This window comes from Plectropomus leopardus, chromosome 22 (assembly GCF_026936395.1).
Source record: "Plectropomus leopardus strain MGB_pleo_1.0 chromosome 22, ASM2693639v1, whole genome shotgun sequence".
NCBI classification, from domain to species: Eukaryota; Metazoa; Chordata; class Actinopteri; order Perciformes; family Serranidae; genus Plectropomus; species Plectropomus leopardus.
Window position 1 is genome coordinate 18,426,097 of NC_142197.1, and position 17,610 is coordinate 18,443,706.

The 17,610-nt window shown below is 39.5% G+C and overlaps 1 protein-coding gene across 1 annotated transcript; it reads left to right on the plus strand.

The window, feature by feature from the left end:
• The first annotated feature begins 196 nt into the window (after positions 1-196).
• Positions 197-15,975, plus strand: atxn10 (ataxin 10). Its single transcript, XM_042511172.2, has 11 exons — positions 197-366; positions 2,107-2,298; positions 2,554-2,642; positions 2,747-2,843; positions 3,569-3,733; positions 3,910-3,990; positions 4,951-5,107; positions 5,308-5,425; positions 6,239-6,423; positions 10,001-10,064; positions 12,945-15,975. Exons 1-11 carry the CDS (start codon positions 221-223, stop codon positions 13,127-13,129), a joined length of 1,479 nt encoding a protein of 492 aa, XP_042367106.1. The 5' UTR covers positions 197-220; the 3' UTR covers positions 13,130-15,975.
• The last annotated feature ends 1,635 nt before the right edge of the window (positions 15,976-17,610 follow it).

Here is a 17,610-nt window from a genome sequence, read left to right on the forward strand (position 1 = left end):
AAGAAAATGTTTGGTGACTGGTTGCTAAAATTTAAAGAGCCGAGGATGTTAAACCTTATTTGTCTCATTTTACCTGATGACTTCACAGTGCATTTAGGTCACCACAGAGCAGTGACTTGACATCTTGTATGAAAACAGCAGCACATGCTCTGACTCCGCCTTCATCCTGAATTGAACCAATAGCGTGTCAGAAACGTCTCCGGACGTCCCGCCCGCACGCATGAAGCAGACAAACATGGCAGCTATCACCGACAGCAACATGAACATCTCAACGTCCGTCGCTGGCCTTTTGAATGAGAAACACTGCCCTGAACACTTGCAGGTTTTAAAAACGTTCACGACCGCGTTACGGGACAAGGAATACAGGTGTGGACAAATTCGTGTACTGTCTTTTTGAACGGATACTAAGGGTGTTAGCTTACAAGCTAAGCTAGCCTCAGGTCCAACTGTCCGCTAACGTTACCGTCAAATGACGTCCGGTGTGTAAGTTTGCGGGGGTCCAGTGGCCCCTATTGTCTTTTATCGTTCTCTGTGTGTAACAAACGGTAAGGTTTGGGTAAATTCAGCCACCGAACCGCACTATTATTCGTATATGTACTTGACTGTACCGTACCCATGAATGTGTTGCTTACAATGACGACTGTCGAGGATTTTGAGTTGTCATTGCGCATTGTAACACATTACCGCTACCGATGATGGCGCAGTTATTACAGTGCAAACCAGCAATTGACAATACTACTTACTTAATGGGTCATCTTTTGGAGGTTAGGAATAATCCAGTCAAACTGCAGTTACTGGAATCCTTTAAAAAAAAAAAAAGGTTTACGCTGGATTTGCTGCTTGTTAAAACACTGTGTTTTGAGGTAGTTAGCTACATTTAATTAATTTAATGGTTTAACTACACTGTGCAGTAGTTGAGTGGCGGTTTAATTACATTCAAATCTTTTTGGCGTTTTCAGTATGTCAGTACATTGGGGCTGTGTTGCATCAACAAGGATTAATTTAATATAATAATAGCTTTTATCAGAGTTTAGAAAAAACAGGTTTGAAATGAGTAAATCCAGATTTTAAATTGAGCAGAGCTCTGTTGAACCATTAAGAATGAATCATCTTTGTCAAGAAAGTTTATTTATTAAACAGAACTTAAATTGAGTTTAATCAACAAGGACAATTAAAATAATACGTTTATAAGCAAATACTAAAGTGAATAAATACAGATGTAGTCAGCAAGCTGCCAGCACCTCGTACACTTAAAAGAGACAAAATTCTTCATCATTGAATTCAAGCAACTTGAGTCTGTCAAGGAACTTGATTATTTTGCTCAATCTGTCTCCAAAAGGCAGCCATTGTAAAAATTAAACCATCTCAACTGTAGGTTTCAAGTTAATCACAGTTAAAATTGGAACTTAAAGTCTCTGTGCAACAGAATTAAATTGAAACTAGGTTTAGAGTAAAAGCTAAAATGAGATTTAAATTTAATCTTTCTTAATTTTAAGAGAGTGTTAAAGTTTGGTACAACAGAATTTAAACTTATTTAATCAGATTTAAAGATTAATCATTGATGGTGTAATTCAACCTGGGTTATGTGATTTATGTAGTAAATTCTGAACTACATATTCATAGTTTTCTCATGGCATTTTCAATATTCATATATTCAATATATTTCAATATTTCACATATTTGGGCTGCCTAGGTTGGGATTTGCCTGCCCTCGTACCGAAAACAAACCTACTTTACGTGTGGTCAGTTCAGTTGTACCTGTGTGTAACAGTTAGATCTGATACTACATAGATGATTACGTAGTTTAACTACTTTTAGAAAATTGTATCACTTTGACAAGATAAACATTTTTGAGAGTAGTTAAGATGTAATTTAGCTATTTCATTGTGAAGTAGTAGTACTACTACCACTAGTACTTTGGTAGACTATAGTTTCAATGTAGTTTTCTCAACACAGCTTACCCCTGCCAATTAAAATGCAGAAAAAATATCTTTATCCATCTTAAGTTTCATTCTTATATCTCCCTGTTGCCTCCCATGCTCGAGTACCACTGCCATATAATAACCATCCTTCCTTTTTTTCTGTTGGTCAACTTTGTGCTCTCAGAGATGCTGTGGATGAGGAGGTGTTTTCCAGTCTTCTGAAAGTCTTGTCCCGACTGTGTGACGAGCTTCAGGCTGCCAGCTGTGACAATCAGGATCTGCAGTCTGTCGCCCTGCAGCTGCAGCTGACAGCTGAGTGCTTCAGGACTCAGAGGAACGCCTGTGTCCAGAGCACCCGCAACCAGAGTCTGCTCAGGTAGTAGGATCATTAGATGGTAGAATATGAGACGGATGTTAGAATAACTATATAGTTAAATCAATACATCCTTTACACCGTCTCAATGGGAATTCAGCTTCTAATTTGCAAAATTGTAGGTGTTGTGACAATGCTTTTTTTCTTAGATAGCATTTTACAGTATGTGTTCATGTTATTATTTTCTCATTCTTTGTCAAAAGAAAGGAAACTACTTAACATATAGCACGCAAATAAATATTTCTTTCTTTTCTTTAGGGATCTTGGTTTTATTGATATATCCATTAAACTCCTGAGTGTCCTTCAGATCGCAAATTTGGAGAGTAGAGATATTTCCATATTTGAACGTAAGTCTAAAAATTAGATAATTGGTTCTTGAAAACATGATCCATTTTTTTAGGAGACCTTTTTGAATACTGACCTATGTTTTATATTATCCTCAATGGCCCAGCTCTTCGTTGTGGGATCCAGTTCCTCGGTAACTTATCAGTTGGAAACCAGCTGTGTAAAGATGACATTTGGAGGCTCAGCTTCCCAAACCTTCTTCTGTAAGTTTTGTGTGCAATAGTTATGTTTTTTTGAACACGGTAAAAAAAACTGTTACATAACAAAAAAAATACAATTTCCATTATGTGTATTGACCAAAAGGTTTCAGTAAACTTTTTGTGTGGGCACTTTGGCGACTCACTGGGCTGAGGTTCATTTTATGTTAAGAACTCTGTGTTTGGAAAATTGGCCCAAGACTTAATGTATATCATCCACAATTCTCTGTGTCTTCCACTCTAAAATAGGGTTGCAGTGGTACAAGACGTCCACAGTATGATAACAGTCTCAGAAAATATTGTGGTTTCACGGTATTGCGGTATCACAGTATTACAGAATTATTATTCTCATTAGTCAGAATGACTCCTAAAGGAATGAAAACGGATTAGCTTTGGTTTAACAAATGTTTTATCACTATCATCAGTGATCATTAAGATAAAACACTGATACAGATAATCAGCAAAATGCCAAATATCATCTCCAATAATCAGCTAGGCCGATAATCTGTCGACCCAAATGTACATGGTATGATGGTCGTCAACTTTCATACAATATACCTTAAAAACGGGGTATTGCTGCAACCCTACTCTAAAACAGTATTGATTTGAAAAACCTGCTGCTACAGTATAATACGTATTCAGTTTCATTAATGTAATTTGTGAAAGCTTTATCACAGGAACTTGTGTACGCAAGCATTTGTCTTCACATTAAGTCAAACATGTGTGAACAGGCAGCTGCTCAGTGTTGATGATGAGAAGGCGGTGAACTACACCTCTATGGTGCTTCACACATGTCTGGATGAAGCCAAGGTAGAAGAACTGTCTGATCCGCAGAACATCCAAGTGGCACTCAGGGTGATGGAGCTCTGCAGGACCCAGCCTGACCTGGACTGGACGTAAGAGTGTGTTTGTGTGCAAAGCAATTTTTGTTTTATATGTTAAAACAGTTAACAGTGTGTGTGTGTGTGTGTGTGTGTGTGTGTGTGTGTGTGTGTGTGTCATAACAAGGGATTACCAACTATTATATTCTAATTGTTGGTTAAGTTTTGATTTGGTATTGATTCATTTACAGGGTTCTCATTGCTACCCAGCATTTCCTCAAGTCTTCAGCTCTGGTGGAGAGCATGTACTCTGGGATGTCTCATCAGGAAAGGTACTTTACTTTTCATTTAATGTCAAAAACTGTCCATAGTTGTATTACTGAAATGGTATACCAGGCAGAGACCCAGGAGGCTCAAAGTGTCAGGGTTCTTCCAGACCATCACTTGCAAAATGTCACTCAAAGAAACATGCATCAACTAGAAAGAGACTCAAAATAACAACAAAGAGATGCAAAACGCCTGCAAAGACATACAAAGTGACTCATAGCAACTACGAAAACGGGAAAAAAAACACAAAATGACCACAAGGATACACATAGCGACTTTAAAGAGACGCATAATGACCACAGACACAAAACAACTACAAAGAGATGCAATAAGACTAAAAAATGGACAAAACAATCACAGACACAACAATGACAAAAGGACATGTAATGTCCTTATAATAGGTTCATAGAGGTTCATATAATGACATTATATGCGAGAAAGGAATTAGTAACAGGCAAAAACCAGAATACATGTCATCATTTAGGGCTAAAGCAGAGAGACGGGAGCTCATCTTTGGCTACTATGAAACAAGATTGTCTTCTCTTATGATGTAACTGCAGTATACAAAACTGCACATTCTCCCAAGCAGTCATAAAAGTGATCTTGAAGACTGAAGTCAGGTGTGGACAAATTAACCAGACACTCTGTTTTTTTGTTGACGTTCTCTATAATTATTCTGTGATCTCAAGGATAAAAGCAATAAGCAATAAGCAATAAATGATCATGTTATCTCAAGAATAGACCTTCTTCTCTTTCACAGAAAATGAGCTTATAATAAACGCCATCCAATCAGACCTCTAAAGACTTTTCTGATACTACAAAACAACCAGTTGTATGCAAGTTGATGAAACGCTAACAAAGCCAACACTATCTCTCAATAAGTACTACCTAGTACATATTAAGAATAATATCTAACACTAAAAGATATTATTGCTGTGTCGTGTGTGTGTGTGTGTGTGTTTCAGATTAACTCTGTTAGAGCTGCTCATTGCCCAGCTACAAGAGGAGCACTCGAAGGACTGCGGCATCCCTCCCAGTGTGGCCCGTTTCCTGGCTAGTTCCTTCCAGACAGGGTGTGGGGCTGTGCTGACACTCGCCACTGGCTCCGCTTCTAGTGATGAGGTACAGATAGTAAACTTAAGCAGTGTGTTTTGCAGGCCTATGGAACAAGTGTTGGTATTATGTTGTTGCCCTTATGAAGGATGTAAACTATGTGTAACATTTGAAGGACTTTTTTCAATTTTAGACCCATCCCTAAATATGATCTCGCATCCAACATCCTTTTTATGTGTGACCAACACCTTGGTTGCATTCCCCTGCAGGTCCTGCAGGAGGCGCTGACAGTGATCAGCCTGCTGGATGTGCTGTGTGAGATGACCTCAGACCACAGGCAGTTTATGTTTCTCCAGGACCATCCTGACCTTTTAGAGACCACTGTCGGTAAATGAAAATATACACCAAAACAACCTCTCTGACCTAGTCCACAGCTGGAGTTTGTGGGTACTTTTTGGCCGTCTAATGGTAAATATGTCATCTGTACGCTGTAGACACTCCCTGAAATGGTGAAGGATCCAGATCCTCATCAAATCACCAAAAAGAAAACAAATCGGGATTTGTGCACACAGCACACAGGGTTCCTGCAGATCCTTAAAAAGTCTTGAAAGGCATTAAATTAATTAATCTAAAAATTTCTCATCATAATAAGAATCCAAGCAGTAGAGTCTTACACGCAGATTGAGAAACACAGAACTGCCCAGAAATCCAGCCAGAAATACGAGAGATTTTCCCACTTCTGTTGGTGAACTAAATAAAACCTTTTATGACTATATAATATATTAATTGTCTTCCATGTGTTCTACTCTACTTTTTTCAATATTTGACTTAGATAATCTAACGTTTCTTTCACTGGACAAGCTAAGTCATGTTTTGTATTACAATAAACATTTGGGCGGAATAATATTGTCCTTGTTCAGCTTTGGTTATGAGAAAATTGTTCTTAAGATGAAATCTGAGTGGCATAAAAAAAGTCTTAGATCTGTCTTACCCTAAGCTGCAGGAACCCTGGCTGTTGATAACAATAAAAATACAAAAGACTACAAATAAGTTTTGCACAAATGGCTTTATCCATCCATTTTTTGAGAAATTGAAACCTATAATTCTGAGTTCATCATTTGAATAATAAATCGTCATGGCTTCTACATCTCCTTACTCTGTGTGGTCTCTCACTTTTCCCTCTTTCCATTTTCTCTGCAGCGCTCCTGAATCAGGTGCATGCTATAGGGAAGGCCAGTAAGAATGTTTTCAGTGCTGCTCAGAACTTCTCCTCCCTCAGTGATGACGGAGACCCGTCTCTCCATTCTCCTGTCATCAGCTTCAAGGCCCACCTCATCAGGCTGATAGGAAACCTCTGTTACGGCAACACCAACAACCAGAACCAGGTATGGAATGGATGAAAGAACAGAAAAAGGGTGCTTTTACAACTAATTTTTGGTTCAGCTTGTCTGGACCAAGGAAAAAATATACATTAATGCCTGTTCCTGACACACTAACTTGTTTCAATTAAACCCAGACCTGTAAACACAAAGTCAGCTAACAGACAACCCATTCATTAGATAGTTGCGATTATGTTGTCCTTGTAAAAAGGCTGCAATTTAACAGCAGATGGGTGGAAAATAATAAACGAATGTTTGTGAATTTGTATGCTTAATGTTAAACACACAAGACATATACTGTATAGCCTAAATTAATATAGTTAAAAATGCACGAACAACAGCAGATTTCCTTTGCAGGTCAGGAAATACGAAAAAAATACCTGCCATTTAATAAATGTGGGAAAAATGTGATGAAAATCGGCTTTACAGAATTACTACCACTGTAATATTGAACCAAATCATGCTGCTCAAGATGTTGAGGTCTGGAGCAAGTTAGGGATTTGTAAAAGGTTAATGGCTGGTATTAGGGGTGGGTGATATGGCCGTAAAATAATATCACAATATTTCAGGTTATGCTTGACGATATTTTTGACAATATGACAGAAACAATAAGAATATGTTATTATTAATTTCAAGAACATACAGCTACAACAAAAATAAGTCTTATACTTGTACAGTGCTGTGCAAAAGTCCACCATAGATTTGTCGTTTTAGCAAAGTTGCAATGAGGAAATATGATTATCTAATCTCAGTCTCTTTCTTAAGATACAAACAAAGAATACAGAGAACATGTACAATGCATTAAAACACCAAAAAGTCAACATTTAGTGTGAACTTCCTCTCTCGAGTTCAAGACATGCTAAGTAGAAAGGGAGCTCACACTAAATACTTGCAACTCACGCATGTTTAAGTTGTTTTTTCTCCTGACATATTTGAGATTTCCTGCATGTTGTGGTTATATTTTAGTAAAGAGACTACTAAAAAACAAACATTTATGATCATTATAACTGCTAAAATAACAAAGTTTAAGGTGGCGTAAGACTGTATATGTCAACATTGATGTAGTTCGCCTTCAAATATTCAGTAAAAACTGAACAAAAATGATCTCTCAGTTATTTAGTTTGTAAACAACAGTAACTCATAGTGAGATTCAGGTTCTGTGTAAAATATAAATATTACAACAAAGGTCACAGGTCAAGAATGAGGTAAGAGGTCTTTAAAGCCCAACTGGTCTCACTTTGACAGACTAATTTCTACACTAAATTAGCATGTTTAGAGTGCAGGTTGTTGTGGTGGGTTGTTGTGTCAAACCACATAAACTCCTGAAGAACGAGGACAGATGAAGACCACAAATGAGTGTCAAATGAGGCACAAGGCCGTGTGTTTCTGTGACTGCAAGGTTACGAGTTCTTTCAACACAACAACTTGGTTTTGCACTGAAATGTGAAACATTCCCTCCCTCGCCTCTGTGATTTTATCAGTTCCCCTCCATCGCCATCTGTCAGCATCTCACTATTAACATAAAGCACAGATAGATAACAAAGCGAGCGGAGAGGAGTTGGCCTCTATCTGTAGCTCATTATAGACTCAGTCCTACTTAATAGAAACAGATTTGTGGAATGCTTGTGGGATGGCCACCCTCAGTTGGCCTCTCTATAATATTTATGGATGCTGATCTGTGGTCTGTCAGTGGTTTGAAATCACCCCATATCTGTTTTCACTAAGATCTCTTCCAGTAAACCAAATGTCATTCTGTTCACCTTTGGGAGAGATTGTAATTTAAGATGCATGCAAAGCGCTGAACTGCGTGCACCGGACTGAAGTCAGGGTCCAGTCGCTTGTTATTCATCTCTTTATGGGTCTGGACATAATGTAAGCAACTGCAGATAATCGTTTTGAAAGTGGAAAATCAGACCTCGGTGCTTGTGCTAGTCAGCGACTTTGTTTCTTTGACAGTTTCAATGACATTTCCATTTTCTGAAACTCAGCACTTGGTCTCGTTCTGGAGCTCCCACATGTATGTTTGGAGGATAACCACAACGGCAAAAGAGAAGGCAACAGCAGGCAAAGACAATAATTAAGCCTATAGAATCAGACACATGATACAGAGCAGATCACCCTGTTGTGACGGCCTTAGACTAACCCACAACCACACTGCTGCTTTTGCATCGATGTGAGGCTCTGCTAAGGACAGGGACACTTAGGCTGAATGCGTTTTATGCCTTTAAATCATTTTGTACTTGTTTTCTCTTGTGGTTACTGGCTAGACTGCACTGTTTCACCAAACCAAGCAGTTCACTGTAATGTTTCTATGTAAGATTTAGTGTTGATGAGAGCTCTGTCAGCTTTTTTTCCCCAGTAAAAATGGGCATTCTGTGCTTGTATATTTGTGTTTTTCATACCATAGAAAGCAGGGATGGCAGAGTTGTGTGCTGAAAAGCAAAATGGTCCCATTAAAGAAATGTTTCACTGCTGGAAAGAGGATTACTTGATTAAACTAGCCTGTCTATGCAGAAAAAAGATGCAAATATTTTTTAAATTGGTGCTACATGACCAGAGAGAATGGAGAAACAAGAGAGTGACGTTTGCTTTGCTCAAGAGGTAGAATACCTACAACTACCAGAATGCACTGTGATGCACTGGAACAATCAACGCTGCCACTGGTGGGTTTCCTGTCAGAAAACAATATGGCAGCAGGCTGGTAACAAATGATCTCAAATTACAGTTAAACAGTAAGATAAAAAGTGTTTCTGACAACATTTGAGGTGAGGAATAGGCATCGCATTATCAGAATCTTGGTTCATATTTGATCAGCGCTGCTTTGTTTTACTGTTTGATCTTAGTTTTATCAGCATCTGTTTCCTCAATATGGGAACCAGTTTGGCACCCACTTCTTGTTCACAAATTCTCATCCTACAGCAACCCAACATTACACTAAATTTTTTTACTGAAGCCATTTTACCTGAGAAGTAGAGTAGTTTACAGCAGTAAACACTGACGCCGCCCAGCAAAAGGGTTCCTGATTCGAACCCTCCGGGTGGCTGGGGCCCTTCTGTGTGGAGTTTGGATGTTCTGTCTGTGTAAGTACAGGTTTTCTCTGGGTTATCTGGCGTCCTCCCACAGGTTAGGTTAATTGCTGACTCTAAGTTGGCCAAATGTGAAAATGTGAGCTTGAATGGTTGTCTGTCTCTATGTGTCAGCCCTGTGATAGTCTGACGACCTGTCCAGGTTGCACCCTGCCTCTAGCCCAGTGTCAAGTAGGATAGGTTCCAGCCCCCCAGCGACCCTTAGAGAGGCTCTCACAATTTGTTTTTGTAATTTCAAGTTTTCTGTTGACCTAAAGATGGTTCATCTAGACAACCAATACAAAATGTCCTGACACATGGTGTAATATAATCACAGAGAAAAAAGAATATCCAGATTAAACCCATAAACTAGCGTTTATTGAGCAAAGGGGGCTGTCAACGAAAGAACTGTTCCAGAACTGATATAAAATTGTGATAACTATTGGGATAAAGTCCAGTGATGCCAAACATGGAGAATGAAAGCAGACATGTTTACCAGTCCATTCTTGTTTCCTCAGGTGAGAGAACTGGAAGGCATCCCGCTCATCTTGGACAACTGCAACATCGACAGCAACAACCCATGTATCCTTTTGTTAACATAACTTGATGGTCTGGAAATACAAACCCATCTGTGTTTATGTACATATATTTCAAGTTTATCTAAATCATTGTTCATATTTATGCCCAGAAGTCATTTTAGGCCTTGTGTATCTTATCCTGGCACTTTCAGAATTGAATTTGGCATGTTTGCTGGTGGGTTTGCAACCAAACACAAATGTTGCATCAAGCTCTGATTGCCTCAGTGTGTGCAGGCTGGCTAACAAAACCTGTTGAAATCTTCACACAGTCTTCGCCACCTCTGAATAGATCTTTGTGCACAGCTGGTCAGCAGTGACTAATTGGCTGTATTAGTTGCTGCAGTCTGTTGGGCTGCTTGCAAATGCTACTCATTGGTTTGAGATGTGTTCAAGTCACCTCACTGTCAGAGTTAAGTCCTAATCATTATTTAGACCACAGTGGTGCTTTTGTATTCAATTGCATTTTAATATTTGTTTCTTCTTTTTCTTTCTTTTTTTTTTTTTGTTTTGATCAGGCCCCGTCTACATACATATGAGAAGCAGAATATTCTAAACAACCGTCAATTTGATACAATGCAACATTACTAATGCTCTGACACATTGATGCCAAGGGAGTTAAAAATATGTCACTGCATCATATTGCATTACATCTTAAGGGTACAACATGTGCAGTTAAGTCTGGTCTGCACTTGCAGAAAGGCTCAAAAGCTGGCGTACTATTGTAGGACAAGGGGATACATCCGCAGTCAAACTTGGGTCTGAATATGTTTTGTACAAAAAAATAAGGATATGGGTGACAGTTACAGTGACACAACTATTAAAACATACGCAAAAAATGTAAGAAATGCTTTCTACCTGAAACTGTTTTATTGTACGCATCCATTGGAGCGTTCCCACATAATTCTGTCGGGCTGAGTGCACTCAAAGAGCACCTGAGAGGACACCATCCCTTTTATTTGTAGCAGTCATTTGCAGTCGCCCTGCTTCATTGTGCAACTGTCATACCCCATAGTGCAAGTGGAGTCAAAGACCGCGTCACAGCCTTCATTTAATAGCTTTGGTTCTGAATAGCCTTGATTCACACAGAGCTTATCTCACCTTAAGTGCCATCCCAAACCAATTAGCGAGAAGTGGACATGGGTTCTTAAACTCTCCAACAGTGAGCCTGCATCGATGCTGACTTACTTAAAACTTATATAGACATTTAGTCTTAAGTTAAAGGCTGCATAGTCTTCAGGATCAAATATACCCTTCTCTTTGTTTGATTATGAAGTGTTGCGTATTCACAGGGACTACTGCAAAAATCTTAACTTCAGAGTGAAAAATGAGAAGACAGAAATCCTGCCAAAGCATCATGGTAGTAAGTTTTATTTTTATTTCTGTATTTAAATGACAAACTGAAAATATACAAAAGTTCAGGTAAACATTAGCAGCACGTAAAAAATGAAGTAAAAGTGTCTCAAATACCTATGAACATAAAGTGGGTGTAAGTTTTATTTTTCTTCACGGTAAGAAAAGTTACAACAGTTTGTTTTTAGAGGAATATTTGTCCCAGAGCTTGCTGATGTATTAATACCCTGCATCCTAAAGATGGGTGCTGCATTGGGCTGTGAAGATAACTGCGACAGTCACATTTTGTAACAGAATGGTAGTAGGACGGTCTGGTTTGGGAAAGGCCTGTGGTCAGCTGGAGAGGCATGATAAAAACAGGTGTGAACAGAGCTCTCTCTCAGCAGTCCATTTTGTTTGGGTCATATTAAAACCAAGAATAAACAGGGTCGTTGTCACTTCTTTTTTGAAGAAGTATTGGTTCACATAGATTTACTGGTTTATCTAATGCAGTGATTACTTTAAGTTGAAGGTCCACCTTGAAGTGAACATGTACATGTGATGTGCTTTTAGTGCCTTTTTCACAACTGTTTGCCAGGCTTTGAGAATACGCCAATTTCTGTTTAATTTGGAGCCCACTGTTGGTCACTGAGCTCTGACCCCTGAGTCGTTCTCATCTCCAGCCCCTGCTGGGCATCCTGCTGCCAGCTGCTATTAGCTGGTTGAATTGAGGGCATTATGCCAGGCTGTCTTTTAACCAGGTCAGTCGTCTGAGAAGAGCCTTTGTCCTTGTGCTTCTCTCCCATACATGCTCATACACATACAGGCACATACACTCCACTGCATCTACCTTTTTCACATAGGTGTCAGCATTTGTTTCTGTCAGAAAAAGACTGTCAAAGAAAAGAAAACGTTTGTTGATTTATGCGGGAAACTCGAGAGGGCTGAGTTGAGAATGTTTTGTATCACAAAACATAACTTGTCTGCAAAACTCGTTTGTTTGTTTGGCTGTCTGCGTACTCAGCGACCTAAGGCGAATACCAGGCACTCAGATGTTTGACATCCTGAGTTCGACATAAAAATGTTTGGCCTGTGTTGCATGTACAGCTGTTAACGTCTCTACCAGTCTGCCTTTGACAGCTCAAGCCTGTTTTTTCATGAGGTTGTAAATGCGTCTTTTTTTTCAGCTTTTTGTATATGCTTATGTGAAGTGTGAATTCATTTGTTCAGGTGGTATAAAACTGGTGCAAAGTGTTGTTTTTGTATTCATCTAAACTATGACTGGGATATGAATTTGAGCAATTAGTAACGAGCTATTTTTGTGTTTTAAAATGACAAAACTTGTATATATCGTTTAAAAAATGGGCTAAACCAAGGCACTCTTCTTCTGATAAAAAGCTTTATTATCAATGCTAGTTCATAGTGGAACAGATCAAATTAAGCCAACATGTTTCGGGCACACGCGGCCTTCATCAAACCCCAGATAGATCTATAGAGTGATTCATTCCCTACAATTGAAATTCTTATGTTACTGTCCTTAACCAGATACCTCCAGTTATCAGCCAGTGGGCCATCTTTGCCATCAGGAACCTCCTAGAACACAACAAGCAGAACCAGGAGCAGGTTGCCGCCTTGGAACGCCGTGGCACCGCAGACTACTCGGCGCTCAGGGAGCTGGGTTTCCTGGTGGAGGAACGAGATGGAAGCTTGCTGCTCAAAACTGTGAGGAAAGACTCTTGAGCACCTCAGAGGAGCAGCCAGGAGAGAGGAGGCCCTCAACCCGCACGCAGGTTCATGTTTAGAAAGGAATAAGGTACATGTGCACACGCATACACCTGTGTGAACATGTACATCAATGTTACTTAATGCTTAAGCTTCATCTGCAAGTGAATTACAACTCCACCACTAAACACATACATTTTGTGCTTGTCCAGATTAACTGACAGCCGCAATGCTGATAGGCTAAAAAATGCTTTAGAATGAGATAATTCCATGAGAGAAGTACGTATAAATTACTTTTCTACCTCAGTAATGCTTGCACTCATGCCCAAATGGGTGTTAGATGTTCTCGATACACAAAAGGCCCATGGGGTCCCCCTGGTATAAAAGAGGTCAAGACATCAGGAGCTCTTGTTTTGTCTTGACCTGAGTGTGGGAAATGAAGAGTTTGGGAGAGGCGAGCACACGCTGGTACCTTTGGCAGAGCTGATGCTTTGTGGTTTAATCCAAAGACAAAGAGCACCACAGTGTCCGCGCTTTTCACTTTGCACAGACACTGATGCTACCAGCAGGGGTTGGGGTTTAATCCCAGGCCCATAGTGACTTCTGCAGTAACCGCGAAACAGAGAATGACCAAAACATCATGTAATCAACCCCCTCACCGCCTTACCTATTTAGACGGTGGTGTCGTTGCCAGAGGGACAATCAAGCACTTAAAATCATTCATCTAAACAGGCATGATATTATAATTATAATGTTAGGACCTCCAAGTGCAAAATGCAACACTAATAACTGACGATATGCATGTTTTGTCTCAGAAATGCTCAGTATACAGCATGAGCTTCTCATTTTATCTCTGCTTCTTCTATTACTGTTATAATAGGCACGAGTTCCATACTCAACATAGTCTCATCACTTTCATCTTTTTTCTTATCATCTCAAGGCCAAAATACGTGGGGCATAGACGCAGAATGCCTGCAGCAGAGCATGTCCGTTATAATCAATTGAAGCTGCTACACTGACCACAGAAATCGCACTCACTGGTCAATGCTCTTTTTACGCAGTATTTTTTCTTCACACGAGACTCTGCAGGCTCCAGCAGGTAAAAACTACACAGCGGTGTGTGAAAAATGAGTACAGTTTGTTTAAATTGATTATGTACCAGAGTCAATGTGATGCAGCAAATCAACCCTGTGGGTGTTTATTTCACATTCAGATAAATCTATCAAATCAGTGCATCCTGCAGTTAAAGCAATCCAGTTAATTAATTTATTACCAATTAATGTAGCATACCGTATGCTTCCAAACCCTGTAAAACCAACTGCATTATTTCTTGGCAAAACTAAATACACGCACACAGTAAGCTGGCAGCAACCACACGCATCAAAGACCCTGCACCGCATCCGTGCTCTATGTATTTTGGCTGTTATTCTTAAAGGAATTCGCCTGCAAAATGACCACTTGTATGTCCATTACTCAGCCTGTGTTATGTTGAATTCATAGAGAAAACTTTCTTTTCCCAGCATGCCTTCACAGTGAACAAAGGATCCCAAAAAGGCGAACTTTCTTAATGAGTTCAAGTAAAAGGGGGACTACGATTAACAACAGAAAAACTATATCAAAACATCCGTTTACAAACTCTATGGTCGATTCGAGCACGCCTGGACATGTGTGTAAGTTTGAGCTCGAGTTCAAACACACACACATGCACAAATGTACCTATAGGCACACTACTTGTCCGTGCATGAGACTGATACTGTTTAATTATTTGAAAGGTTTTCACATAAATGTTTGTGTTTGGGAAGTACTGAGCATACGACTGGATAAATGAGACTTGGATTATAGTGCACAGGTTGTTGGAAAGTTTGTAAAGGGATGTTTTCATAAAATTTTGCTGTTGCTAAATGTGGTTATACAAATGGTCATTTTGCAGTATTTCTTTAATCTTTTTTCATTCCTGTTGCATAGTACTATAGATAAATAAGGTATTAGGACTCCTGGCATGCTTTATAGATCATTAACCATCTTGCTTTGAACGGTAGACTGCTTCTCTTCACTCTTCTCTATATTTGTACCAGACTGCATAGACTTTCTTAGAAATTAAGTTAATACCGTACTTCCTATATGGCTGTGGCTGTTTGTATGCATGTGCTTGTGCTTCTTTCGATAAGAGATAGTGATTCCGGATCAGTAGATGACGGATTAGAGCATCCTGAAATTGTACATCCTAAGAGTGAGCGAGTGAATGAATTAATGAATGAGTGAGTGAGTGAATCAGACCATAATCATTAGTTTGCAGAATGACATCCCTCCCTGTTCCTCCCGTTGCTGGATAAGCTGAACAGTCCTGACACCTCAACAATGCAGCGCTTTACAGGCCTGCCCACACCCTGCTCCACCCTGTTTGCTCTGCCTCTGATTTTTAATGACAAAATGTATTGAAACAATCGGCTGGACTCTCCCCTCAATCCGCCGGCATAGTGAAGGGAGCTTATGCGGTTCCGGTCCCCAGGATTTCAGACAGCTAACAAAACAGCTGTTACTTGCGCTTGACTGGCTGGCTGCAATGCTTTTCAGCCCCACAGGAAAGAGGCTGTGCGAGTCAGCCGGGCTGAATGAGGTGGCATGGCCGCAGCCGTCTGTTCACCTCCTAACACATTAGTACCACATCAGTCAAGGCCAGAAGTTCTTGTGTTTCCCATATCAGCGTTTTATTCCATCGGCCTCTTCTATATTGTATTTGTGCCTTCTGGTTTGATATTTACCTTCAGCATAAAAACACGTTATCAGGGTGTAAATTATTTGCTATATGTTTGGGTCAAATAATGTTTATATAATGCTTAATAAAGTATTATGCGTGACAAACAGTTTTTTTTGTAATGGTTTTCATAAGGCCAGTAGACTGAATCACAATTTTTGTTTACAATAACTTCCTGATAGAAAGCCCCAACGTCCAGTACATAAAATGTAACAGCGCACAGCAAATGCTTTCTCAGTTGGTTAGTTTTTAACCACCTAAAGAAAAAGCTCACTTAAGAAAAAATCAATATTAGTCTAAGTGTACGCTAAATTTGGAATATTTTCACCACCATGTGGTCAGACGGCAATTTCAGACGTGGAATTTAAGCGGTTATATCAAAGCCACTAGACTCAGTTGGCAAAACCAGTCATTTTACTTTGCAGAACACTAGAGCTGCTGGTCTTTCGCCGCCTCCAGTTGGCGTATAAAGTGGTGAAAATAGGGGTGAGAGCTAGCTCACCTTGTAAAAGCCATGACACACCAAACCGACATTAGAGGACCAAACTGACAGCCAACCAGCATGTACGATCTGTGCATGCATGAGAGAAAACAACCCTCTCTTACAGCAGACGGCGGCTAACCGCCAGCTTGATGTGCTACGGCCTTAAGAGTGTGTGCTCCCGATAGGCTGAAGCCTTTGCAGCGGTCCGGTTTGATTCCGACCTGTGACCCTTTGCTAAGTGTCATTCCCTCTCTCTCTCTCGATAAAAGGCAGAAACACCTAAAACATAATCTAAAAAAAAGTGGTTTAAAATGCTCAAAATATAGCATACACTTAAACTAGAACAGGTTTTTGTAGATGGCTTAAATATGTTTTTCTGTGGCCCCATTCACAGCAGTACATTTCTTAACTTCCACGCTGACAGATTTGGTTTATTAAAGACATTAGCAAAGTAACATAGAGCATAATATAGTCACAGCAGAAATGTCAGATAAGTCCGACCATCGTGTTTAACTCGATATCTTTAAACATTACAGGTACAGCTGAAAATGACAACAAAAATTAACAAATTTGCCGATTTCAAATTGGCTCTGCAGTTCAGATCAATTGCCAGTTGTCTACCCAGAAATGATAGTTTTTGTTAATGCAACATCACTGTGATTCAGTCTATGAGGGCCAGATGTGACATAACACACGAGGCATTAAAAGGATGCTCAAATTTTATTGGTAAAAAAAGAAAAAACACAACTGTCCATGTTTGTAAGTGATGCAGACTTTGATTTTGCCACAGAACAAATAAACTTAAATTAGCTGTATTTAAAACTACAACTATGTTTTTAGAAGCAGCGATGAGTTGATCCTAGTTACCAAAAGGGCCATGAAGACAACTGGAAACACAGAAATCTCTTCAATCTAATGCTGCACAACTAGTTGGTCGCTGATGCTTCCAATGTGTTATTTAATCGCAATTCGATGTGTTTACTCAAATACTTAACAGCGGTTTGCACAAAATTTCCTGGACTTTTCCAACACTTGATGAATCACTCGGCTTTCATGAGCTACGTTGAATTCTGAAGGATTGTATTGAGATGGACAATCTGGGCTACTTTGATAAAAAAAACATGTGGAGTATTTACAATTTAGGATCAAAAAAACATAAATTCCAAATAATTTATAGCTCTCAAATCTGAATACAATGACATTAGAAAACACTTGTAAATAGTGACTTTCTTTTCCATCTATAAATGACATAAAGTGCCA